Source organism: Microcaecilia unicolor, chromosome 2 (genome assembly GCF_901765095.1).
Source record: "Microcaecilia unicolor chromosome 2, aMicUni1.1, whole genome shotgun sequence".
Lineage (NCBI taxonomy): Eukaryota > Metazoa > Chordata > Amphibia > Gymnophiona > Siphonopidae > Microcaecilia > Microcaecilia unicolor.
The window spans coordinates 291,003,156-291,030,182 of record NC_044032.1 but is presented as its reverse complement, the minus strand read 5'-3'; the positions used below and the strand labels follow the sequence as shown (position 1 = coordinate 291,030,182).

The 27,027-nt window shown below is 45.1% G+C and overlaps 1 protein-coding gene across 1 annotated transcript in view; it reads right to left on the bottom strand.

Annotated features, from left to right (window-relative positions):
• The window catches only part of HUWE1 (HECT, UBA and WWE domain containing E3 ubiquitin protein ligase 1), a 1,034,695-nt gene that overhangs the window by 584,516 nt on the left and 423,152 nt on the right, over positions 1-27,027 (bottom strand). The window contains 3 exon segments of the mRNA XM_030194273.1: positions 11,015-11,222; positions 11,264-11,272; positions 11,422-11,613. Coding sequence (XP_030050133.1) covers positions 11,015-11,222; positions 11,264-11,272; positions 11,422-11,613 — 409 coding nt within the window.

The window sequence follows — 27,027 nt, the reverse complement described above, 5'->3', positions numbered from 1 at the left end:
ACTCTGAAGACGGGTGAATGTAACTCGCTGGGTAGGGGGGAGGGGGAGGGACCGGGCCACGCAGGTCGGCCTGCCACTGAGAGAGAGAGAGAGAGGGAGGGAGAGAGGCTCACACACACTTTCTCTCTCTCTCTCTCTCTCTCTCAAACATACACACTCCGAGGAATACCTTGCTAGCACCCGTTTCATTTGTGTCACAAACGGGCCTTTTTTTTTTTTTTTTTACTAGTTTTGAATATAACCCACCTTCCTTTCACAGATCCCTCAAAAACTTCCCAAACCCCCCCCCCCCCCCCAACTCATCTTACATCCCCGTCCCCTTCCCCTCCTAACACGGAGGATACAAAACATAGGAGGTTTAACAAAACAATATAAAACACTGGTTTCCTATTGTTTTGTTCTGACCAATATCGCAGCAATGGGGGGTGGTTTAAACTTTTTGTGTCATGCAGACTTGTCATTAAAACTCCTTGCACATGTTGCTGACCAGACCGACCGAGGTGGGAAAGGTTTCAGGAAGGGTATGGGGGGGGCAAAAACAAAAGTCGGTCCGGGGCGCCACAACCTCTTGAGCCAGCCCTACAACACACAATCATTTATCTGTTTTGATACTACATGATTCTTTTCACTAAAGCACATGGAGTACGGGGACTCATGTTTTAAAGATTACACAGTTCCCCTGAAGCACTGATGATAAAAAACAGACCTATGTCAGGGATGATGCACCAGCTCCTGATAAGGAAGGTTTGTTGTTTTTTTTTTTTTTTTTAAATGTGATATCAGTACACCTTACAGTTAAACATTTTTATTGGTGATAAGAAGCCAATCCAAATATTGAAGAATAGAAAACTTTCACCACTTCAATCACCAATAGTTGCGAAGAAAGTATACCCCCATCCCCACACACACCATGCCAACCACTTCAATAAGGCATGAAAGGCTTATGTTCTTATGACCTTCCATACCCTACAAGGTAACTGTATCACGACCTCCCCCCACTATCTTTCCTCCCCCCCCTCAACCAGTCTAAACTACTGTTTACCTCCTTCTAAACTGTTCAAGATCAGACTATGAGCTCATGACTGGACAGGGGCCACAAATCAAGAAAAAGGCCTTCCAGTGCTAGGGTGTATGTTTAGCATCTTGAGCCTCCATGCTTAAGGGAATGTGTTTTTAAATATCTTTGAGAATATATGTGCATTTGAAAAAACACCTAAAATATGAACCATTAAAGACAAATTAGTATTTCACCTCACAGGAGGTGACACAGTGTTCTACTGTGACATTTGGTGAACATCAAGGGGTTTATGGCATGGATGGAAAAATGTTTCCACTTAAAGACAGGACTTTCTTGGGGAATCTTTTCTTGCTGCAACAAAAATGTCTTAAAGGGTTAGGCAGATTCAAGAAGCAAAGAGGCACTGATCAATTTCCAGGCCACAAGAACCAGGGACCAAAGAATGGAAAGTAGCAGAGTGCTTTAATTCTGTGTTAAGTTTGGAAGTCTGAACTGCAATTGAATTGACAGCCTCGTGCGTAGTCAATTTTGCTGAAGCCTGTAGATTGTTATAAGAATCATTTTGCTGTCTAAATTGGAATATAAGTCAACATGCTGCAATGAAGTTTCCCTGGTGTGCTGGAATGAAGCAGTCATCTCCATGGATACCTTTTTGATGTGTGACATCAGCTGAGCAGTCCTGAGGTGCTTCTTAGCACATTCTTTTCTATAGTATGTGGTCGAGGGGCGCATGCCCGAAGAAGGAGCGAGGGGCAAGGTACTCTGACTGTTTGTTGGTATATTTTTCCCTCTTTCTAATTCTGTTTATTAAGAACTACAAAACTTAACAGTTTTCAGCAATATATATCCTTTGAGCCTTCCTGTCTCTCCCTCCACCCCCCCCCAAACACACACACACAATACACTGTATAGACAATGTACTACCCAATAATACCTGATGAATGAAGATTTTGGCTCTTATAACCCTCATCCTCCCTCCCTCCCTCCATCCCACTCATTTGTCAATAACTTTTACTGAACTTATGGGGAAGATGAGGACAATCTAATGCACCAGCATGTTCAACCATTAGTGGCTGCACCCCCTACTAATGCAGTGAGAACTTATTCATCAGAATCCTCTTCATCTTCGCATACACCATCTCCGCCTCCCAGCCTTGAAGGAATCTACCAGATAGTGTGGCACTTTCTTTAATGACAATCCCAAATGCTCCAGAAGAGTTCCAGTAATGGGAAGTGGTAATCTTTCTAAGGTACACTGCTACCACTACCATGACTTTGGAGAATGTCCAAGGAGCCATCGCCAACTGGCAGAGCGCTAAATTGACAGCGCTGCCCTAAGACAGCAAAACACAGGAACAACTGATAAGTCTTCCAAATAGGAATGAGAAGATAAGCCCCCATGAAAGAAAGGGAGGACAAGAACTGTCCAACCCAAACTGCCACTATGACCAACCTTAACCTTTCCATCTGAAAACTGGGCACTTTTTCAGCATTGATAGTTAGAAGGGTTAATGGTATTCTCTGAGTCTTAGCAAGCCATTTTTTGTCTGATCTTTAGTTGTATTTAAGGGCACCTGGCCTACCACAGTCTGTTGTGCAACCTCACTATCCAGAAACACTATCTTCCCTGTTTGTGAGGTATCCTTGCAAGATACCTTATCCCGAACCATGCGTTTTTGAGCGACTGTCGGCCTTTCCCCCATTTCTAGTTTAAAAAGCTGCTCTATCTTCTTTTTTAAATGCCAACACCAGCAGCCTGCTCCACCCTGGTTAAGGTGGAGCCCATCCTTTCGGAATAGGCTCCTCCTTCCCCAGAATGTTGCCCAGTTCCTAACAAATCTAAAACGCTCCTCCCTGCACCATTGTCTCATCCACGCATTGAGACTCTGGAGCTCTGCCTGTCTCTTGGGCCCTGCATGTGGAACAGATAGCATTTCAGAAAATGCTACACTAGAGGATCTGGATTTGAGCTTTCTACCTAAGAGCCTACATTTGGCTTCCAGAACCTCTCTCCCACATTTTCCTATGTCATTGGTACCCACATGTACCAAGACAGCCGACTCCTACCCAGCACTATCTAAAATCATATCTAGGTGACGTGTGAGGACCAGTCAAAAGCCCGTCCCTTGCTTTTGCTGGGGAGCCGCAGTGGCCTTAGGCACACACTGTTGACAAAAACGAGCGCGCTGGGACTGAGCCTAGGCAGGCTGCCGAGAAACAAGAGCGTGCCTACGCCTAGCATAGGAATAGGAAGCACTCCTCTTCCCTCCAAAAAACCTCCTAGATGAGGAGGTAGTAGCAGAAGACGCCCAGCGGGAGAGATAATCCATAGCATCATTGTGCTTCTTGAGCTGGTCAACCAGATCCTCTACTTTCTCACCAAAAATGTTATCCCCCTGGCAAGGAACATCTGCCATCCGCTGCTGGACCGAATGATCCAGGTCAGACACACGCAGCCATGAGAATCTGTGCATCACTATACCTTGGGCAGCGATCCTGGATGCTACATCAAAAGTGTCGAACGCACCCTGGCCACAAATTTTCGGCGCACCTTCTTCTGCCTGACCACCTGGCGAAAAGGCTCAGCCTGCTCCAGAGGGAGTGCATCCACCAAGCTAGATAGTTGCATCACCGAGTTCCGCATGTGGATGCTCGTGAAGAGCTGGTATGCTTGGATTTTGGCAGCGAGCATAGCAGCCTGATATGCCTTCCTCACAAAAGAGTCCAAGGTTCTAGATTCTCTGGAATTGTGTGGTAGCTGAGAGTGGTAGCTGAGACCTCATAAATCCAGGCTCCTCGTGGATCCGATATTGGGATTCACTCCTTTTCGGGATCCCGGGATTAGACAGAGGGAACGATCAGTTTCACATAAGAACTTCCTTCAGTACATTATGCAAAAGAGCCGTTGCAGCCTCTCTAGGCGGAAAAGGATATTCCAGGACCTCGAGCATCTCAGCACTGGGTTCATCCTCAACCTCCATAGGGAAGGGAATAGCCGCAGCCATTTCCCAGACAAAGGAGATAAAAGATAGACACTTCAGTGGAGAAAGTCTCCTTTCTAGTGGAGAAGGTTCAGAAGGAATCCCATAGGACTCATCAGAAGAAAAGTACCTGGGATCCTCCTCTTCCTTCCACGAACGCTCATCTTCAGCATCGGACAAGACATCCCTCAGAGCAGTCCGAAACTGAGCCTACCTCGACACCGAGGAACGACGTCCTCGATAGCAGTGCCGAGAAGTTGACGCCCGCCTTGACTCAGGTGATGCTTCCTCCACCGACGTCGAAGGAGAGTCAACCTGGGTAGCAGGTGGCACCGAGGTCAGGGACCTCAACACAGGCGAAGGGCCAGATGCCGCTGCAGCAGACGGTATGGAAGGCGCAAGCACCCCCGACACTGAAGCAGACTGGCGCAGCAACCCTTCTAAAAGCTCTAGAAGCAAGGCCCTGATGCGCTCATCAAGAGCCGCCATCGGATAAGGCTGCGGGGTCGGTATAGGAGTCCATGGCAGAATCTGTCAAGGCTCGGGAGAAGGTACCGGGCTACTAGACCGACATATCGACACCTCTCGAATAGAGGGAGAGCGATCCTCTCTGCGCTGACACTTCTCGGGTGCCGAATCCCTCGGCACCGTGTGTCGAAGGAAAACGATGATGGTGCTTCTTAGCCTTCGCTCAACGCCCGCCATCAAGACTCCTCGATACCGATGAGGAAGACGTGGAATCCTCACATCTCCTCAGGGCCGGGGGCCTGCATAACAGGAGGCCTCGAGACAGGTGGAGACCCACTCAATGCCTCACTGCTCCCAGCATGAGTTGGTCGTTCCGCAGCCATTACCTTCGCTCCCGACGTTGATGCGTCTTTCGATGTCGATGCCGCCGACCTTGGTACCGATGTCGAAGGACCGGACCGAGCCCCAAAAAGCTTCTCAAGACGCTTGGGTCCGTTTCTTCATGCGAAGACACAGACTGCAAGTGGCTGGGCTATGGTCGGGCCCAAGGCACTGGATACACCAAACGTGGGTATCAGTATCCGAGATGGTCCGGTTGCACCAAGTACAACTTTTGAAGCCGCTGGGTGTCTTCGATGACATGGAAGGAAAAACGGCTTTGGCGAAATTAAACAACGTGATCATGCCAAAAAAGTAAAGGCGCAAAAAGGGAAAAGCCCGACCACACCGCCTAAGGCAGGCTGCGTCGAAAAGAAAGAAATCTTAGAAAGTGGCCAAAACTAAGACAAAATACAGGGGTTAAAAATAAATAAATAAATAACGATAAAAGACAAGAGTATAAACGAATCATCAAAAAGACTCTCTTTCCTGGGCCAGCGAAGTGAACAGGAAAAAACCTCTTCACCTCACCGCGGAGAAGAAAAAACTGAGTGGGAACACTAACGCGACAAGTGGGAAGTCGTGCGCGCAGTTCGCACGCCACAAAGCTCTGGCAAAGTTTTTTTATTTTTGCTCTGCAAGAATTTGCTGTTCCTGGGCCGCCATGGACTCCGACCCACATGTGAGAACAAGCAGCCTGCTTGTCCTCAAAGAAATACATTCACAATAACGATAATTTAAAACAAAATAATCAAACAGCAATTACATCAGTCTCTATTTTTATATTAATCATACTGTCTCCGTCAATAGTACAAGACACTACTATATTCTCCAACGTAGTCCAATTTACTGTCATCTAGTCACAAAATGCATCTTGGAACAGTATCTAATTCCTAGGTATATAGCTTCAAGTACTGCATATGCATATTTTTCCCATATGCAGATGTATAAATCGGGAAGGCTGCGTTTTCCTACATGTCCCAAATGCAATACCACAAATAATTTGGTTCACTCCTTTTGGTGTTGCATAAAGATACAACACATTTGGGCCTCTACAGTGTCTTCTACATTAGGGAATATAAGTATGGGCTCAGTGGAACAAGAGGCTTTTAGGGTAACCATAAGGAGAGAATACTGTTACTTTGTAAGATGTCTTTGGTTGTTCAGAAATGTATACTGCAATATTGGACATCCCACGATCCTCCATCCTATTGGGCATTGGAGGAATCAATAACACCTTCTTGCTAATTGATTAATTAATTCCTGAGCCCCTACGTCTTGCCCCATCCTTGGCCACCTTTAAATCTAGACTGAAAGCCCACCTCTTTAACATTGCTTTTGACTCGTAACCACTTGTAACCACTCGCCTCCACCTACCCTCCTCTCCTCCTTCCTGTACACATTAATTGATTGATTATTTTTTGTCTATTAGATTGTAAGCTCTTTTAGCAGGGACTGTCTTTCTTCTATGTTTGTGCAGCACTGCATACGCCTTGTAGCGCTATAGAAATGCTAAATAGTAGTAGTAGTAATTGGGAGGCAAGAGAAGCAATGGGATCCCCTAACAGGAAAAAAAAACTTATGGGAGGCTTATCTGTGTAACTTTAGCCCGAAAGGATGTAGTTTCTTGTTAAACTACTTATATTTATTTATTTAATAGGATTTATTTACCGCCTTTTTGAAGGAATTCACTCAAGGCGGAATACAGCAAGAATAAGTCAAACATAAGCAATAGACAATTACAGCAGTAAAAATATTCAAACACCAGTACAAATATGGCATAGTATGCTACATTAAAATGCCAACACATACACAATAAAACATTTTAATAGACAGAATAAGGTGTAAGCAAAGATGAAACATATAGATAAGAGAGTAACAGGAGTAAAAAAAGAGGGAACTAGTTAAAGAGTTCCAAATGAGATCAGAAAGATGCTTGAACATTATCTTGGCTGAGTAGGAGTGGATAAACATGTCCTGCTTTAATATGTGTAGCCAGTCATTTACTTCTTTCGATAAAGGCCTGGTTGAACAGCCAAGCTTTCACCTGCTTCCTGAAGTAGAGATAGTCTTCTGTTGTGAAGCCTTTCAGGGAGTGCATTCCAGAGCATGGGGACTACTCTGTAGAAGGCTCTCTTGCGGGTATCACATTGTGTGATGTCCTTTGGAGAGGGAATGGTTAGGGAAACTCCTTGGGAGGACTTTAGTGACCTTGAATGTGTGTAGAGGGAGATCCTGTTCTTCAAGTACTCTGGACCATTTCCTTTAAGGAAATGGAAGGTCAAACAGAATTTTAAATTTGGCCCTGTATTGTACTGGTAGTCAGTGAAGTTTATGCAAAAATGGTGTGATGTGGAAACATCGCTTACAACCTTCTATTAGTCTTGCAGCAGCATTTTGAATCAATTGGAGCTGCTGCAGACCCTCTGTATTCAGACCAGTGTAGAGAGTGCATTACAAATGCAATTCAGTCTTGATGTTATCATGGCATGCACAACTGAGACAAGGCTTGACTTCTCAATGTAAGGAGACAGGCAGAGTAGTTGTCACAAGTAATAGAAACTGCTCTTGAAGGTTGCTTGGATTTGGGGAAGCATAAGACTGATCAATTTCTGTTAATAGTGTACAGCATACTAGACAGGAATAATGAGGATATGTTTTTTTTTGGGGGGGGGAGAGGGATGTAAGTGTTAATCTTGCCTTAAGGGAGACCATAAAAACCCTGACACTCCTTAATCTGTGCTATACTGGATTGGGATAAGCAGGGAGAAAGGTACTTACAGTTACATATCGTTAAGGGAGCTAAGAATCTTAATTATAACTGGAGTCTAAGACTGGTTGATCATTAAGGGAAGGGGGAAATAAAGAATTTATATTGAAAATGCATGATGGTTGTAATTGCCTGGCCAACTGTGGTTTCTTGGTTGTATTTCATTGCTGTCAGTAAAACCATTTAAACAAAAAAATAAAAATGAAGGCTTTAAAAAGGTAAAAGTTTTGATGTGCTGAGGAGATATCAAAAAAGCAACCTCTCTGCTCCATGGAAAATGATAGACTTCTGGAAGGCACCCATGCACATGCAGTTGGGGCACTGCCTCAAAGATGTAAAGTGACAGTGGACTTGGCAGTGTCTGCACCGGGCTCTATGGATGACATCACTCACATGAGAGAATATTATGCCTGCTTGTCCTCAGAAAACAGTTATTTTACATTTTAAGTACTGTGATAGGTTCAAGGAGTATCCCCTAACAGGGAGCATATTCTTTCTTGAACCTTCATCTCCTTCCCTCATTCTTGGGGATTTTAACTTTCATGTTAATGACCCCTCTAACTCTTATACTTCTCAATTTCTTACCTTAACATCCTCCTTCAATCTTCAACTGTGCTCCACTGCCCCTACTCACCAGAATGGCCACTGTCTTGATCTTGTATTCTTCTCCAACTGCTCACCCTCCAATTTCCTTCCCCTATCTGACCATCATCTTTTAACTTTCACACTTAGACACCCTCCTCCTCAGTCCCGTCCTATTTTAACCAACACATTTAGGAATCTACAGGCTATTTACCCTTCTACTCTGTCCTCCAGTATCTCTAATCTTTTCTCTATTGCTATATCAACCAAGTCCGTCAATGAGGCTGTCTCTTCCTATAATACTATTCTGTCATCTACTCTGGACACTCTCGCTCCTCATCTCTTGTCCTGTAAAACGTACCCAAACCCCAGCCTTGGCTGACCCCTACTATCCGCTACCTACGCTCTTGTGCCCGCTCTGCTGAATGCCTTTAGCTTAAATCTCGTGCCCATGCTGACTTCATACACTTCAAATTCTTGCTTACCTCCTTCCAATCTGCTCTCCAACTTGCCAAAGGGGATTATTATATCCAATTGACTAACTCTATTGGTTCGAACCCTCGATGTCTCTTTGCCACGCTAAACTCTCTCCTCAAAGTGCCTTCTCTTCCAACTCCCCCTCACTTTCTCCCGAGACTTTGGCTGATTACTTTCACGATAAGGTTCACAAGATTAAAATTGAATTCGCAACCAGCTCTCCTCCACCCCCTCTTCCGTTAGTCCACTCTCTCAACCCTCTTACCCCTGCTTCCTTTTCCGAAATCACTGAAGAAGAAACTTTACTTTTTCTTTCATCCTCAAAACTAACCACATGCCCCACTGACCCTATCCCCACTCATCTACTCAACACTCTCTTGCTGTCACCCCTTTCATCTGTCATATCCTCAATCTGTCACTTTCCACTGCGACTGTCCCTGATGCCTTCAAACATGCCATAGTCACACCACTCCTCAAAAAACCTTCTTTCGATCCTACCTCTCTTTCCAACTATCGCCCCATCTCCCTCCTCCCTTTCTTATCCAAGATACTAGAACGTGCTGTCCACTGTCGCTGCCTCGACTTTCTTTCTTTTCAAGCTATTCTTGATCCACTCCAATCTGGTTTTCACCCCCTTCATTCAACTGAAACAGCACTTGCTAAAATCTCCAAAGATCTATTCCTGGCTAAATCCAAAGGGCTCTACTCTATCCTCATCCTTCTCGATCTTTCTGCTGCTTTTGACACTGCTGATTACAGCCTACTCCTTGGCACACTGTCCTCACTTGGATTTCAGAACTTGGCTCTTTCCTGGTTTTCTTCTTATCTCTCTCAGCGTACTTTTAGTGTATACTCTGGTGGATCCTTCTCTTCCTCTACTCCACTCTAAGTGGGTGTACCTCAAGGCTCTGTCCTAGGACCTCCCTTTTCTCCAGCTATACTGCCTCCCTTGGTGCTCTGATCTCAGCTCACGGTTTTCAATGTCACCTTTACGCTGATGACTCCCAGATCTACCTCTCCACACCAGAAATCCAGGCCAAGATATCTGCCTGCCTGTCTGTCTCACCGCCACCTGAAGCTCAATATGTCCAAAACTAAACTCCTTATCTTTCACCTAAACCAACCTCTTCCCTTCCCCCACTCTCTATTTCTGTCGACAACACGCTCATTCTTCCTGTCTCATCTGCTTGTACCTTGGGGTCATCTTCGACTCCTCCCTCTCCTTCTCTGCACATATTCAACACATTGCTAGAAACCTGTCGTTTCTTCCTCTATATCATCGCCAAAATTCGCCCTCTCCTTTCTGAGCACGCTAACCAGAACTCTCACCCACACTCTCATCACCTCTCACTTGGACTACTGCCAACTTGCTTCTCACAGGTCTTCCACTCAGCCATCTCTCTCCTCTTCAATCTGTGCAAAATTCTGCTGCACGATTAATATTTCGCCAAAGTCGCTATGCCCATATCAGCCCCTCTTCTAAAGTCACTTCACTGGCTCCCTATCCATTTCCGTATACAGTTCAAGTTCCTCTTATTGACCTATAAGTACATTCACTCTGCTGCCCCTCACTACCTCTCCACCCTCATCTCTCCCTACACTCCTTCCCAGGAACTCCGTTCACTAGGCAAATCTCTCCTAATTGCACCCTTCTCCTCCATCGCTAACTCCAGACTCCGTTCCTTTTATCTCGCCGCACCTTACGCCTGGAATAGACTTCCTGAGCCACCTGCTCGTAAACCTTTATCTTGTCTTCCTCTCTTCAATAGTCTCTTTCCCTATGTGTCCTATGTGTCTGTCCTACCCTTATCCCTTTGTTTGTCTTGTCTGTCCTGAATTAGATTGTAAGCTCTTTTAAGCAGGGACTGTCTTTTCTTCATGTTCAATTTTTGAAGAGCGGCGTACGACTGGTAGCGTTGTAGAAATGATTTGTAGTAGTAGTAGTAATATTTAAAAACATTTAGCAAAAGATTAAGTGAACTATAGAATTTGTTTTTCACCACATCTTCAAACAATCAGCATAGGCAGGTTTAAAAAGGGTTTGGATAAGGTCATACACTGCTATTAGACAAAAGGACTCAGGAAAGTCACTGTATCTCTCTGCATATAAGCAATAAAGAATATATCTACCCAGGATCCTGATGGGTACTTATGGCCTGGATTGGTCACTGCTGAGAAAAGGATGCTGGGCATGATGGGCCTTTGGTCTAACACTTCCACTTACAGAAGAAAAACTGCCCTGAGATAAAAATGCAACCTTACAAGGCTCTCCTTGAGGATATAGCCCTCACATTTCACCAACATCTCAAAACACGCTTCTCAGGTTTCTAAGAAGCTTACCGAAATCTGGGGGTTGGTGTGTAAGGCGGAGGCTGCCATGACAGGCCCTTGGTGAGGAGTTTCGTCAGAGCAGAGGCAGTAAGTCTGGCAGCAGGCGTTGGTGCAGTAGTAGTGCTGGCAGCATGGTGACTTCTTCGTTGGCGCACTGGAGAGCCAACACATAGTTTCACCAGGAGTCCAAAGAGCTCAGCAAGTGCTCGACCCAGCCCTGGAGGAAGCTAAATAAAACAGATCATGAATCAGCTCTACTGGAAACTGCTTCAACATGTAACAAGATACTGGTTACACTACATATATACAAGAGTAGTAAGACTCCCCCTTCATTCCGCCCAAAGGGCAACAGAGAAGAGAGAATTCTGCCCAAAGGGTACAGAGAAAAGGAATACTCGAACCAATCTAATACTCACCAGACAGTAAAGGTTTAATCTGTTTGATCCTGGCTGCCATGGCTGGAGTGATTTTAGACTTTGCTTTAGGGTCTGAAGTGCTTGGTTCATCTGTCTCCATTGGTGCTAATGTATCCCCATCCAGTCCAACGCCCTCCAGTAAGCCTGTGGCAGAGGGCTCCAAGTTCCCTGCTGTGCCTTCTAGCTCACTGTCTGCAGAAGGAGCAACAACACAAGAGTACAGCTTTGACAGGCGTATTTATTTTATTAACAGGACCATATCATATCCCCCCCCCCCCCCCGCAACACACAATTACACCATATAACAGTCCTATATGTTTATGTTATTTCCTTATTCATTACACTGCACTTCTAAATAAGAAATCAAAGCAATTTACATCATCAAAGTAATAAATAGATGAGCGCACTAGGGAAAATAACCATGCAGTACAAAGCATTTCAGATCTCACTGCCCTCCTCACTAACACTTACCAAAAGCTATGAAAAAGTGGAGGAGTAGCCTAGTGGTTAGTGCAGTGGACTTTGATCCTGGGGAACCTGAGTTCGATTCCCACTGTAGCTCCTTGTGACTCTGGGCAAGTCACTCTAACCCTCCACTGCCCCTGGTACAAAATAAGTACCTGAATATATGTAAACCACTTTGAATGTAGTTGCAAATAAACCTCAGAAAGGCAGTATATCGTCCCATTTCCCTTTTTTAAGGTTATTCAAATTTGATTCAACCCCAAGATATTGACGCAGTGTGTTCCACCACACTGGTACTTAAAGAAAAAAAAAAGGCAGTTTTGTTTTGTATTGTCCAGTTGTCCAGTCTAGCATAAGTCAAATAAGGAATCATTATGTTCTTGAGCTACAAGGCTCTAAACCTCCCCACCCCCTCCCCCTAATCAACAAGCGAAGACTTTCATACCCCCAGGCAACCAGTCAAACAAAAACTGCTGTCCATCTCCCAGCCAGGAATCAAAAACAACTCCCACCCCACTTGCAGGGGACCTCCACATTTGTATGCTGCTTCCAGTCCCCATTCCCAATGAACCTACCACACCTTATGGAAGAGAAGGATCCAACCAGTTCCTATCATTGTGAGCTTTGTCATCTGGTAAATATAGTCCACTTTGCACAGCACAACTAACATAAGAGCAGTGGGTGTGCTGGAGCAGGTTGTTTGATTTTTAACATTTTGCAATCCAGTTGTAAAAATTAGGCAGGCTCCTTCACGCTCACCATTTGTCTCTCCTCCTGGCTCCCCCAGCCGCAGGGTCCTGGCCCACACCTGAAGCTACTACCCTGGCTGTATAGTGGATTCTTTGGGCAGCAAAGATTCCGTCTTTCCCTGTCTGCTTGCCGGCGCTGATCCTCTTCTTGCTGCCGCATTGCTCTTGAAAAATGGTTGCCGAGAATTCCAGCGGCGGCCTCTCAAAACCTTCCGCTGAAGTCTTGCAAGGCCGCCGCTGGTAAGTCTCAGCAACTATTTTAAAAAGATGCAGCAGCAAGAGGGTCAGACCCGGCAGGAAAGACTGGGGATCTTTCCTGCCCCAAAGAATCCACTAGACCACCAGGGTGGCTTTAGGCATGTGCAGTAGGGCACCCTGCGGCTTGGGGAACCAGGGAGGAGGTCAGCGCTGGCAGCAGGCAGGAAAGACTGGGTATCACTAGACCACCAGGGTGGTGGCTTCAGGTATCTGCAGGGAGCGGGACGGCACCCTGCGGCTCGGGGGAGTGGGGAAGAGGTCTGGAATAGCCTGGTAGGTGGGTGGGATATATACATACTGTAAAAAAAAAAAAAGCCTGTTGAATTTTTATTTAATCTTGCTCATATTTTCAAACATGCTGGTTTGTGAAAACGGATGTACACAGAGGAAGTATAAACGGAATAACTTTTCATAGATAGAGTAGTAATTTGTTATAAATCATAATCAGTGTCTATCATTTGGAGGGGCTGGTTATAGGAATGCCCTAGCACTGTTATATACGTGCAGAGATTTTTTTTCTCCTGGTAAAGGGCCACTAAAACAGACATCATGTTATGAGAATCAGATGCTCAACATTCAGAGTTTCTAACATGAGTTTGATTGGAACCTGGGAGCATTTAAAATCTTTTTTTTTTTCCCCTAGGAAGAGTAATGCATCCCCCCCCCCCCCCCCCCAAGGCTCTCTCCCCGGGTATAGCCAGACCTGCAATTTGGGAGAGTGGGGCGCAGAGGTGGAGGTGTGGCCCCCCAGTCCACCACTGCGCCCCCCCCCCCCCCCCTCCAATTGCAGGGCTGGCCATATGCAGGGAGAGAGAGCCTGATGTTAAAAATTTACTAGTACACCACTGCATAGGAGGAAGTGTAGTTTACTTGCGACAAAAAATACTAGTGGTAATTTATGAAGTTCCAGCTTTACAACTTTTGGATTAAAATGCAATAAGCATATCTGCCTTGACAGAATACGGAGGTCCGAATCGTTTGATGAACCCACTGCAAAACTTTGAGCCTGGTACATGTCTCCCAACTCCTTTAAGATTACTGGAAATTGAAACCTTGAGCAAGTACTTAAAACATTTACCCCACTGGCAGAGTTCATATGTGGCTCCAATCCCACACCCATTTAGCCACATAGAATTGTATGGGGGAGTCATAAGATAATGCATTATATAACAGTGAAATGCATCCCTGTCCACTCCCTCTGCACATTGCCCTTTCCAAATGGGTCTCTGTAAGATGGAGTTCATCCTGGGTTCTGCGATGAATCTAGTCGCTAATTTGTCTATATTGAAGAGTGATTTTTTTTTTTTTTTTTTTTGGGGGGGGGGGGGGGGGGGGGGGGTTAAATCTGAAAAAGGTAGAACTTCCCCTTCTCCTAAATCTGATCCAAATACCAAAGTCTGTGTTGTTACCAATAACAACATGAGTATTCGAGCCACCCCCCCCCCCCAGAAAAACCGCAGTGCAAATTGAATTGCCATATGTAAAAAGTACAACCTCCCAGAAAAAATTGTTCACTTATTGGCACCCCAATTTGTTAAAGGGTTATTGACAAACTGGTGAGCTTGCCTGATTATGTGTGTAGTTCTCGTTTAGGAAGCCATACTACAGCCCATAAGGTGATCGGCGCTAAATAACCCTGTGTTTTCAGAGAGTCGCCCAACCAGTCAGTTACAATATGAAGATTGGCAGTTGGTAATATAAACGAAAACACAGAACTGCCACCCCCCCCTTTCAATCTAGTTTGATAGATCATGGCATGTTTTACTCATGGAGGACTCCTTCACCAAATAAGAGTGAAAGTTTTACGCTACAGCTTAATAAAAAAAATTTAGGGATTGGAAGTGGCAGGACCATAAAAGGTGTAACAGTTTTGGTAAAATCATTATCATCTTAATGGCTGCGATACCTCAACTCCACAAAAGATTAAAGCCCTCCCATCTGTCCAAAGCCATCAGAAAGCTTTGTAGTCATGTTAATACCCAATATTGGACAAATGGGTCGCCCGGCAAAAGGGGAATTGGTGCCAAAGGATCGCCAATCGTTGTTCCAAAGAAACATTAAGTATTTCTGACAGTCATATCACCCTAAAGCCCCAGATCCAACCATAATGTGCTAGTGCATAAGTAACTGCCATCAGACTCTTAGGGATTCGACAAGGCCAGAGAACATCGTCAGAGAACAGCATGACCTTATGCTCCACCTGCCCACAAAGAATGCCCTGGATGTCCCCCCGAGCTTGAATGGCAATTGCTAAAGGCTCAATAGTGAGGGCAAACAAGGGTGAATGGGCACAGTCCATTCGAGTTCCCCTATGCAACGGAAATGCACAGAAATATGACCCATTAAGTTTTATGCATACATTTAAGATATTGATCAGTAAATCTAATTTGCCCCAACAAATTAGAGAACGGGGAACAGAAATGTCCAGTGGATCCAATCAATGCCTTTTCTGAATCTAATAAAAGCAGGATCGTTGGGACTGCCTCCTTCCGGGCTTTATAAGTGAAACGTATGGCCCTCCTGATATTCTCAAACGTTTGTCTACCGTGTATAAGCATTCCTGGTCTTCATAGACCAGAGTGGGTATTCACTGCTGAAACCAAGCCAAGTTTGTAATCTGAACCAAGGAGTGAGATGGGCCTGTAGGAGCTACAAAACTGTGGTTCTCGACCTGGTCTGGGTAACACTTTAACCTAGGCCAGGTTCAACAGTGGAGAGCAATGTAGATTTTTTCCTCCATTGCATTAAATACATTTGTAGCACAGGGACCAGAAGCTTACGAAAGCATTTGAAAAATATATTTGTAAACCCATCAGGGCCTGGGACCTTCCCATTAGGCAGGTATGTTATAGCGCAGTGTATCTCGTCTAGTTCTATTGATTTAGAAAGAGCTATTCTCTCAAGATCAAGCAGGGCAAGGTCAACCCCTTCATATATCTGCGAATATAAGAATTGGTGATGTAGATATCAAGGGTATAAAGATGTTCATAAGCCACAATTTACTCAGTATATCAGACCCATTCCCTCCCTGGATCCTGGCCACATAATTACAGGTCATCTGCTTTTCAATTTAAAATACCAGAAGGAGACTAGCCCGGTTTCCAAACTCGAAATGTGTTCAACATACGCGTTGAAAGAACTCAGAAATATCTGCTAAGGATAGCTCATTGGGAGGAAGTTACGTCACTGCTGAGAGATGGCTGCCTAACTTTGTTGCTCCGTCGGAGCTGGATAGAAAACCGCTGATTACACCCAGTTAATATAGCTAAATATTCTTCCCCCACCACCTTGTGAAAACTTTTGGCAATATGGCAGCCCAGAAAAACTTGTTAAGTTTAAATTCGAGCAGAAAAAAGGTCGCCCGGATTGGTGAGCAGCAGCGAGCGACGATGTGTAGTTCCAAAATGGCGGCGGAAAACTCAGACTCTGACCTAGACCATGCAGACCAGTATGAACTGAAAACTGAAATGGTGGCAGTCCAGAAGGATATTCAAACGGTGGTTTCAGAACTCCGTGAAGAGGTAAGATAAATTGGCAACCGCTTGGCTGAGATGGAGGGAACGGATGGATGCAATCACAGACGAGGGTAAAAAGAGTTGAAAGCAGATCTTAAGCAAGAGAGGCAAGCTGAGGGGCAAGATGGAGCTTGCATTGGAAGATCCAGAAAAACAGATCACGGAAATGTAACCTGCGCTTTAAGGGTGTACCAGAGAAAATCACTATAAGGATTGCATCAAAGTGGTTCAGGAATTGTGTGATTTGAAACCCAAGAGAGAAAGCGCAATGAGACTCAGCCTGCTCCTGTAGTTCTGGATAGGGCCCATATGAGCCTTGGGCCTCAAAGGAGCTCTGTGCCCCGGGACATATAGCATGCTTTCCTGAATTTAAGGTGAAAGAGTAAGTTTGGAGGAAGACCCGTGCCTCTGGGGAGGATTGTGTGGAAGAATTGTAAAGCTGAAGTTTTTCAAGATTTAGCCCGGTCGACCCTCCAGCGGTGGAGGGATTTTAAGGAGGTGACTGGATATGTGACCACATATGTAGCATTTATAGATGAATAACTCTTCTGAGCAAAGCTACCCAATGAGTAATTCCCAGGTTCCGTTTACAGGAGTCTGGCTAAACCAACTTCCTAGCTCTGTCCAGGGGTTATATATTATAAAGGAACCTGGCTGTTCTGGGCCTACACCAGAACTTTTCTTCTGTTAGAGAGAACTGGGAATAAAAGTAAAGTCACTGCTGTGAAATATATTAATTTATTATATAGGTAAGAAAATAGAATAATACACCCTACACTACAGCTCAGCTATACAAATGTAGCTCCCTTATGCTGATAAGCAACTGTAGAATGTATTGTCTAACTAAAACACTGATATCACTGGTTACTAGGTTATTACACAATCCTGATTAGTAATACTGACTAGGTCATGAAGTAATACAGTTAGCAGCACATCTTTCTGATCACAAAGTTCTGACTAACCCGCCTTTGCTGAGGTAAGAAACCCACTAGCTAATCCCCGACTATAGGAAATAAATCTCTGTAATCCTCACCGAGCTGACTCTAGGTGGTCTCTCAGATGAAGTGGATACAGGTTTTTCCCTTTAGACTCAAGCTGTTTTCCACAGCGAGTCCCCGTCTTAGGAAAACAGCACAGGCTCTCTGCAGCATGCAGGATTACAGTCTCTCTGGCCAGTAGAGCTGAACTAACAGGTTCACAAGGTTGTGTACCACTTCAGGTCTCGCTGGTCTTCTTTTCAGCTACCCTTCTTCCAGTAGAACCAGACAAATTCTCCCTTTCTTCTTTCTTTCTTCTTCTGTCTGTCCTCTTTCTTCTCCTCTTTCTGGGTCCCCGCTCTCTGGCCCTGATTCCCAGGTGACCAGACCGCAAACAATCAGGATCTTGTCCAGCTCCTTCCCTGAGCAAGAAAAACCTTTTGATCTTCCAGTTGTTACATTGTGGTATGCTGGCTTACGTTATCACTGGCTTTTCCCTTTTGGAATAGAATTCAGTTTTGGTAGTCCAATCAAGAAGGGTTCAAATCAAGCGGGGCCTGGAGGGCTCTTTGGGAGCTGGGGTGCTCTGATCTACCAACCACAGCTCAAGAGGCCCAGGGCGAAGTCAGAGCTCTGTGGGATCCATGTGCCCTCAATGGCAGAAGGTTGGGGGCAGCAAAGCGCACTCCCCCATCGAGTGGCAGGCTGAGCGATCTGCTTCAACCTGACTTGCCTAGAGACTGGACATTTTCTATTTACAGAGTGGGGGGAATCTCACAGGGGTTGATGCATTTGAGATTACTCTACATTTGGAGAAAGAATGACTTAACGGTAGTTGGAGTGAATGATGAACTATATATGCTGCAGTAACATGGAAAAGCAAAAAACGAGGGTGTACCATCAACAGATATATTTAAGGAGGCCTCCGGGACGGACACATTGCCTCTGGGTTTTCCCTGGCCGGAAAAGGGGATAAGGGACTTTGGGGGTGAGGGACTAGCGGAGGAAGGGAGGAGGGGGTGTGGGAGGGTTTTTGGGGAGGGGTCTTGGAACGTGAATGGTCTAAATAGTACTGGGAAGAGAAGCTCATTTTTCGAGAACTATGATGCCTTGAGTGGGACATTGCTATGCTCCAGGAAACACGTTAGGAGGAAGGATGCTTCACTGCTTCTCAACAAGGCATTTAGTTGGTGTTTTACACTGACAGACCCCGGGGGGGGGAAATGGGTGGATTAGTGATCTATGTGAAAACGGGGGTGCCTTTTATCAAAGAATATGTCTATACTGAAGAACAGAGGATATGCATAGCGGTCAGGGGGTGTCTTTACGTTCATGCCTGTAACCTTTATTAATCTTATGCTCCCAATGTAGGGCAGGGGAAATTTTTTGGTTCTTTGCGGGAGGCTCTCTCACAATTTGTCACTGGGCAGGTAATTATGGGAGGAGATTAACATAACTTTTTCAGATCTAGACCACTCAAGAGGGAAGGTGGGAATATGGATAACAGAGATAAGCTTTTACATCTGGTTAGGGATTTGGATTTACTAGATGTGTGGAGATTGCAGCATACTGAACAGCGATCACACTCCTTTTACTCACATGCACAGCAGACTTACACTAGAATTGATGCACTCTGGTGTGGTCGTTCTTTATGGGGGCAGGTGAGCGATACAGAAATAGAGAATATACATGCGTCTGACCATGCTCCCACACGGATACTCTTGCAGGGCTCAGGGGGTGAGAAGCATTTTACTTTCTGGAGACTTAACGAATCAATATTAGGTGATAGGAAGATCTGTCAGGAAGTGCGAGGAGTTAAGGATTATCTAGAAGTTAATGATAATGGAGAGGTTTCGGATAGCATACTATGGGAAGCACTGAAGACGGTGGTAACAGGACACTTGATGAAGTGGGGAGCCATACGTAAGAGGGAGCGCTATACAAGGGAGCTTGAGCTTTGCCAGAAGCTAGCTCACCTAGAGATTCTACATCAAGGAAGGGGGCACCCCAATGTTTTCTCTCAACTTACAGTTTGCAGGACGGAGCTACAGAGGCTTCAGGTAGATAAGATGGAAAATTGTAGATGTCTAGCCCACCAGAAGTTTTTTGAATTTAGCAATAAAGCGGGTAATATGCATGCACACTTCCTCAATCAACACCAGTCCACATGTACTATTGCGAAGATTAAGTGATCTAGAGACGCTCTTTATCATAAAGATGGGAAAATTAGAGAACAGTTTGTACAATTTTACACCAATCTTATTCTCATGAAGATGTTTCGGATTCGGGACTATTTAGCAGGCTTGATGCTGGAGACCTTGGGAGATAAGGATAAGGAGGAGTTAGAGGCCCCCATAATGTTAGAAGAAATTTTAGGAGTGATAAAAGGATTCAAGGGTGGCAAGGCCCCAGGGATAGACAGTTACACTGCTAAATTGTACAAACTTTATGCATATGATCTAGCTCCGATACAGAGAAGGGTGGGCAATGTATGTTTTTCGGGGCACAATCTTCCTCCCAGCGTGCTTGAGGCGGGGATTTCGGTCCTGTTAAAACCCGGAAGAGACCCGACAGTTTGTGGTTCTTATCGACCGATTTCCCTAATAAATACAGATATAAAGATACCAGCTAAGATCATGGTGGATCGCCTTAGCAAGGTGCTTCCCCAACTTATTCATGTTTATCAGTCAGGCTTTGTGCGCAGATGTCAGGTAGTTGACAATATAAGGCGGACTTTGAATATTACTTGGGAGGCACAGAGACAAGGGGATCCCTGTGCTTTGCTAGCCACGGATGCTGAAAAAGCTTTTGATAGGGTTGACTGGACTTATTTATGGGAAGTATTGAGAATTATGGGATTTGGGCAAAAATGTTTAGGATGGTTACAGTGTCTTTACAAGGTGCTAGCAGCTCGAATCAGGGTAAATGGTGGCGACTCCACATTGTTTGCCATTCAGCAGGGGACCAGGAAGGGTTGCCCCTTCTCCCCCAATCTTTGCTTTATCTATTGACCCTCTAGCCCAGCGGGTACGCTCATTAAGTGATGTGACAGGAATCCAGATTGGAGAGGTGGCACACAAATAGCACTATTTGCGAATGACATATTTTATGTGAAGGCTCCAAGGATAACTACCTATTATTATCGGAGAACTTCATCATTTTGGGCAGTTATCGGGCTTTAAAGTTAATTACGATAAATCTGAATTTTTAGGAATCACTATAGAAGATAGGGAGGTAGACAATCTTCTGGGGTCATTTGATTTCCGGAAGGCCCGTCTCAGTTTTAGATAACTAGGTATACAGATACCTCGTAACTTGTCGCAACTCTATACTTTAAATTACACCCCATTGCTCCAGGAATTTCGGAGGGATTTGAATAAGTGGAAGACTGGCTGGCTTTTGTGGTGGGGACAAATAGCAGCAATTAAAATGAATTTACTACCTAGATTGCTGTTTGTGTTTCAATCCCTACCCCTTTTGGTACCGAGTTGATGCGCCTGCAGTCTGAAAATTTCGAGCTATATATGGCGGGGGGGGGGGGGGGGGGGTCGCTCTGTGAGGTTATCTAGGAAAGTAATGTGGGGTCTAGCAGAACGGGGGGGGGGGGGGGGGGGGGTCAGGGAATGCCTAATCTGATTTGGTATCATTGGGCTACTCAGTTAAAAATGATTTCAGAGTGGAGTAAGTGAGTAAGATCACCTACAACTGTACTAGAACAGTTTTCTTGTGCAGGACTATTCTTTGGATGGAGCTCTGTGGACCTCAATCTCTATTAGAGATTATAAGAAGTTGTCAAGTAATCCGTATCTCACTTGCTAACATAAGTACATAAGTATTGCCATACTGGGAAAGACCAAAGCCCAGCATCCTGTTTCCACAGTGGCCAATCCAGGTCACAAATACCTGCTAGATCCCAAAAAAGTACAAAACATTATAATGGTCTACGGACTTTTTCTTTAGGAAGCTGTCCAAACCTTTTTTTAAACTCCGCTAACCCCCTTTACCACATCCTCTGGCAATGAATTCCAGAGTTTAATTACACGTTCAGTGAAGAAAAAGTTTCTCCAGTTCGTTTTAAATTTACTACATTATAGCTTCAATCACATGCCCCCTAGTCTTAGTATTTTTGGAAAGCATAAACAGACGCTTCACATCTACCTGTTCAATTCCACTCATTTTATAGACCTCAATCATATCGCTCCTCAGCCGCCTTTTCTCCAAGCTGAAGAGCCCTAGCCACTATAACCTTTCCTCATAGGGAAGTTGTCCCACCCCCTTTTATCATTTTTGTCGCCCTTCTCTGTACCTTTTCCAATTCCATTATATCTTTTTAGAGATGCGGCAACCAGAATTGAACACAATATTCAAGGTGCGGTTGCACCATGGAGCGATACAAAAACAATTATAACATCCTCATTTTTGTTTTCCATTGTAGAGCACATTGAAATATAGATTTCGGAGCTAACGTGCTCCTTCCTCATTCGAACGGATAGTCCAGGAACCTGGTTTCCCTGCTGGTTTGCGAGGCACAGTGTTTGCATCATGGACTCATCAAGGCCTGGCCCGTTTCCATGATTTTTTGGATATGGGTAAGGTGCGGTCTTTTGAGGGGTTACGGGAGTCCCATGGGCTGCCAAGTTCAGATTTTTATACATATTTGCAGGTTAAAAATTATATTCATAGTCAGGAGAGGTTATGTCAGGATCCAGATGACACTGAGCACTTAGAGAACTTATAGGCGTCCTTGGGTACAATGGGAAACAATAACTCATTTATATTGGTTTATTAGAGGGTATGATTTTGTGAAATGACCTTATATGTCCAAATGGGAAAGAGATTTGGGTTGTGAGTGTGGACACTGTTACAGAGGCTATGCTGAACTGGAGCCACTCAAAAGCCCGTCCCTTGCTTTTGCTGGGGAAGCAGAGTGGACCTTAGATGCACGCTGTTGACGAGGGCGAGCACACTGGGGCTGAGCCTAGGCAGGCTGCCGAGAAGCAGGAGCGTACCTACACCTAGAGTAGGAATAGGGAACACTTCTATTCCCTCCAAAAAGCTCCTAGATGAGGAGGCTATAGCAGAAGATGCCCGGTGGAGAGAGATTCCTTAGCAACATTATGCTTCTTGATCTGATCAATAAGATCCTCTACTTTTTCACCAAAAAGATTATCCCCCCAGCAAGGAACATCCGCCATTCACTACTGGACAGAATGATCCAGGTCAGAGACACGCAGCCATGAGAGTCTGCGCATCACTATAACCTGAACAGCGACCCTGGATGCTACATCAAAAGTGTCAAACGTACTCATGGCCAGGAACTTTGGACACGACTTCTGCTGCCTGACCACCTAGCGAAAAGGCTCGTCAGCTCTGGAGGGATGCATCCACCAAGCCTGACAGTTGCTGTATCGAGTTCCGCAAGTGGGACGCTGGTGAAGAGCTAGTAAGACTGGATCTTGGCGGCGAGCATAACAGCCTAATATGTCTATCTCCCAAAAGAGTCAAGAGTCCTAGCTCCTCTGCCTGGGGGCGCCGAAGAATAGTCTCTAGTACTCCTAGCTCTCTTGAAAGCGGCATCCACCACCATGGAATTGTGAGGTAATTGGGACCTCATCAATCTAGGTTCACAATGGATCCAATATTGGGATTCAGCTTTCTTGGGAATCACAGGGCCAGAGGGGGACGACCAGTTTCGCATAAGGACTTCCTTCCATACCTTATGCAGAGAGACTGTCACGACCTCTTTAGGTGGAGAAGAATAATCCAGGACCTCGACCATCTTAGTCCTGGGCTCATCCTCAACCTCCACGGGGAAGGGAATAGCTGTAGCCATTTCCAGGGCAAAGGAGGAAAAGACTCTCGGGTGGAGATAGTCTTCTTTCCAGCGGAGGGGAAGGGTCAGAAGAAATCCCACCGGACTCATCAGAAGAGAAGTACCTGGGATCTTCCTCTGATTCCCACAAGTGCTCCTGCTCAGTGTCTGATACAACCTGTGTCAAGGTAATCCGACCATGGAACCTGTCTCGACACCGAGGAACGATTTCCTCTGTGATGTCGAGAAGTCAACGCCCAATCCGACTGCGGTGACGCTCCCTCCACCGACGTCAAAGGGGAGTTGACTTGGATGGCAGTCGACGCAGATGCCGCAGGCGGCACCGCAGTCAGAGACCTCACCACAGGAGAAGGGCCAGACACAGCTGCAGCAGATGGTACAGAAGGCACAAGCAGCCCCGACACCGAAGCTGATTTTCACAGTAAGCCTTCTAGAAGTTCTGGAAACAAGGCCTGGATACACTCGTCGAGAGCCGCCATCAGAGAAGGCTGCAGGGGCCGGTGGAGAGTGGCAGTGTCAGAATCCGTGGAGGCTTTGAAACAGGTACCGGTCTGTCAGGAGACCGACGCATCGGCACCTCCTGTATCGAGGGGGAGCAGTCCTGTCGGTACAGACGCTTCTCGGGTGCCAACTCTCTCGACGACCCGGAGCTCCCGGTACTATGCGTCGAAGGAGAACGATGATGGTGCTACTTAGCCTTCGCTCAACGCCAGTCATCGAGACTCCTTGGTACCGATGAGGACATGGAATCCTCACGTCTCCTCGAGGTCGGGTCCGACGAAGGTTGGTCCTGGGGGGCCTCTCGACGCAGGTGGAGACCCACTCGACGCCTCACTGCTCCCAGAGCGAGTTGGTCCCTCAACAGCCATTACCCCTCTCCTCGACGTCGATGCTCCTGTCGACGTCCTCGGTGTCGAAGGACTGGACCAGGCTCCAAAAAGCTTCTCTTGTTGGGCCTCTCAAGACGCTTGGGTCCGTTTCTTCATACGAAGACACAGACTACAAGCAGCTGGGCTATGGTCAGGCCCGAGGCACTGGATACACCAGACGTGGGTATCTGTACCTGAGATGGTCTGGTTGCACCGAGTACAATGTTTGAAGCCGCTGGGTGTCTTCGATGACATGGAAGAAAAAACGGCTTCGGCGAAATCACACGACGTGATTGTGTCAAGAAAGAAAAAGCACAAAACAGGGAAAAGGCTGGCCGCATCGAAAAAGAATGGAAACTTTAATAGGCAAAAAAGTTTTTTTAAAAAGTACGGGAAACTATCCGAAATTAATACTTTTTTTTTTTTTTAACAGATCAAAACAGAAAAGAAGTGAAAGCCGAACTCGAAATCACTAAAGTTCTTCCTGGGCCTGAGAGAGGAGCAATCAGAAAAATTGAACTGCACCGTGCTGTGGAGAAAAAAGAACTGAAGAGGCACGCTCGTGTGGTGGGCCGGAAGTCGTTCGCGCTGCCCGCACAACGGAACTCTCTCGAAAGACTTTGAATTTATTTTGCTTGCAAAATTTTTGCAGATTCCTGGGCCGCTGCGGACATCGACCCACATGTGAGAACAAGCAGCCTGCTTGTCCTCGGAGAAAGTCATGTTTCCTGGCTGCTCTGACCAGTGTTGGAGGGTGTGGTTAGGATATAGGCACCTTCTTCCATATCTGGTGGACCTTGCCCATTGTTGCAGAGCGTCTGGCAAGAGATAGCTTGGCATTTAACTAATACTATAGGTATCTTGTTTCCCTGTGATCCTAAGTGGTGTTTTCTTGGCTGGGGTAATTGCAGAGGATTAAAATGGCAGTGTCATATTAAACGGCTCTGCTGGCTGCTGCAAAGACAAGCATTGCTTTCCACTGGAAACAAAGCAATGGGACCACACTACACAGTTGGATAGTGAAAATAAAACTGGTAGCAGAATTGGAGAAATTGACTGATAGCCGACAAGGGCGTCATGATCCTACCGCAGATGAATGGACACATTTAGATCAGCTAATAGGGGAACTTTGAAGGCTTAGGGTGGGATGGGGGTTTGCTAGTTTGAGAGGGATGGAAGGATTTTGGGGAGACATTAGGGGATGGTCAAACTGTAATTGATGTCTTATATCGGTTGTGGGTACTCTATCTTAATATTAGGGGGAAGTTATGTTATTGTTATACTGGAGCACTGTTGAGGTAAGTATCCATCTGGTTGTGAATTACCACTTTAAAAAATATTCAATAAAAATTTAAAGATTAAAAAAAAAAAAAAAAAAAAAAAAAAAGGAAAGCTTATTAATGGGCCTGTTTTTCTAAGTCAATTGATTCCCCTCTGTGCTTGCTCCATGACTCCAGTTGGTATAATAGGTTTCATAATTCCAGTTTCCATAAGAACAGAGTTTTACACAGGTGTGCTTCCAATGCAATAAACTTACCCCTCATCACTGCCTGAGGCCCTCCAAAGCACCACTGGAGTGATCTTCCCATTATCATTAATTTGAATGTACTTCTGGAGGTCTTTCTCTAATTGAACAACATTATCAGGTCAGCTAGGATGGCATCATTCAGGCAACAATATACGAAGCCCCTAAGTTCCCTAGTAAACCATAATTTAAGAACCACGGATGTATGATCCGACCAAGTTCATGGGGCAATATGTTGATCAGTAAGAAGTTGTTATTTGATACATTTGTATCCCATATTTTCCCACCAATTTGCAGGATCAATGTGGTTTACATCTTACCATAAGGCGATTGCCAAGACCGGTATGGAAACAAATACAATTTGATATTAGGGTTCGGGTAAAGTTAGTATATTCAGGTGCCTATGGATCGAAGATAGGAAGTAATATATAATGTCCATACAGTCTATGGTTTTGCTGTGTTGCAGATTGGAGGCATCTAGGTTAGGTCGGTGGGGAATGCTTTTCTGAATAGGTAGGTCTTTAATGATCTCTCTGAAGTTTAGATGGTCATAGATTGATTTCACAGTTTTGGCAGTGTATTCCACATTGTGTGCCTATTTAGGAGAAGTTGGATGCATAGGTAATTTGTATCGAGTCATTTGCAGCTTGGGTAGTGGAGATTCAAGTAGGTACATGATGCTCTGGTTCTATTTCTGGTTGGGAGATCAATCAGGTCGACCATATATCCCAGGACGTCAACCAGATAATCTTGCGGACCAAGGTGCAGATTTTGAGGGTGATACATTCCTTGATTGGAGCCAGTGCAGTTTTCTTGAAGGGGTTTGGCACTTTCGAACATGATTACCGAATATCAGCCTGGTTGCCATGTTTTCGGCTGTCTGGAGTTTCTTTGTGAGTTGTTCTTTACATCCTGCATATATTCCATTGCAGTAATCTGCGTGGCTCATTACCATTGATTGTATCAGGTTGCGGAAAATTTCCCTCGGGAAGAAAGGTTTTATAAGTTTAAGCTTCCACATTTTGTTTATAGTGGAGTTTACTTGGCTCTCAATTGTAAGATTGCGATCAATTGTAACGCCAAGTATTTTGAGGCTATCTGAGATAGGGAGGGTGTGATCTGGGGTGTTTAAGGTTGTGGGTTTATAATTATTATGTTGGGATGAGAGGATGAGGCAGTGTGTTTTTTCAGTGTTTAATTTCATTTGGAATGAATTTTCCCATGAGTCCATGATGTCCAAACTGCACCTGATTTCATTGGTAATTTCTGTTACATCGTATTTGAAAGGGATGTAAATTGTGACATCATCTGCATATATGAACGGGTGAATGTTTTGGTTGGATAGGGATTTGGACAGGGGGGTCACCAGTTATAGTGAAGAATATTGGTGAGAGTAGAGATCCTTGAGGTACTCT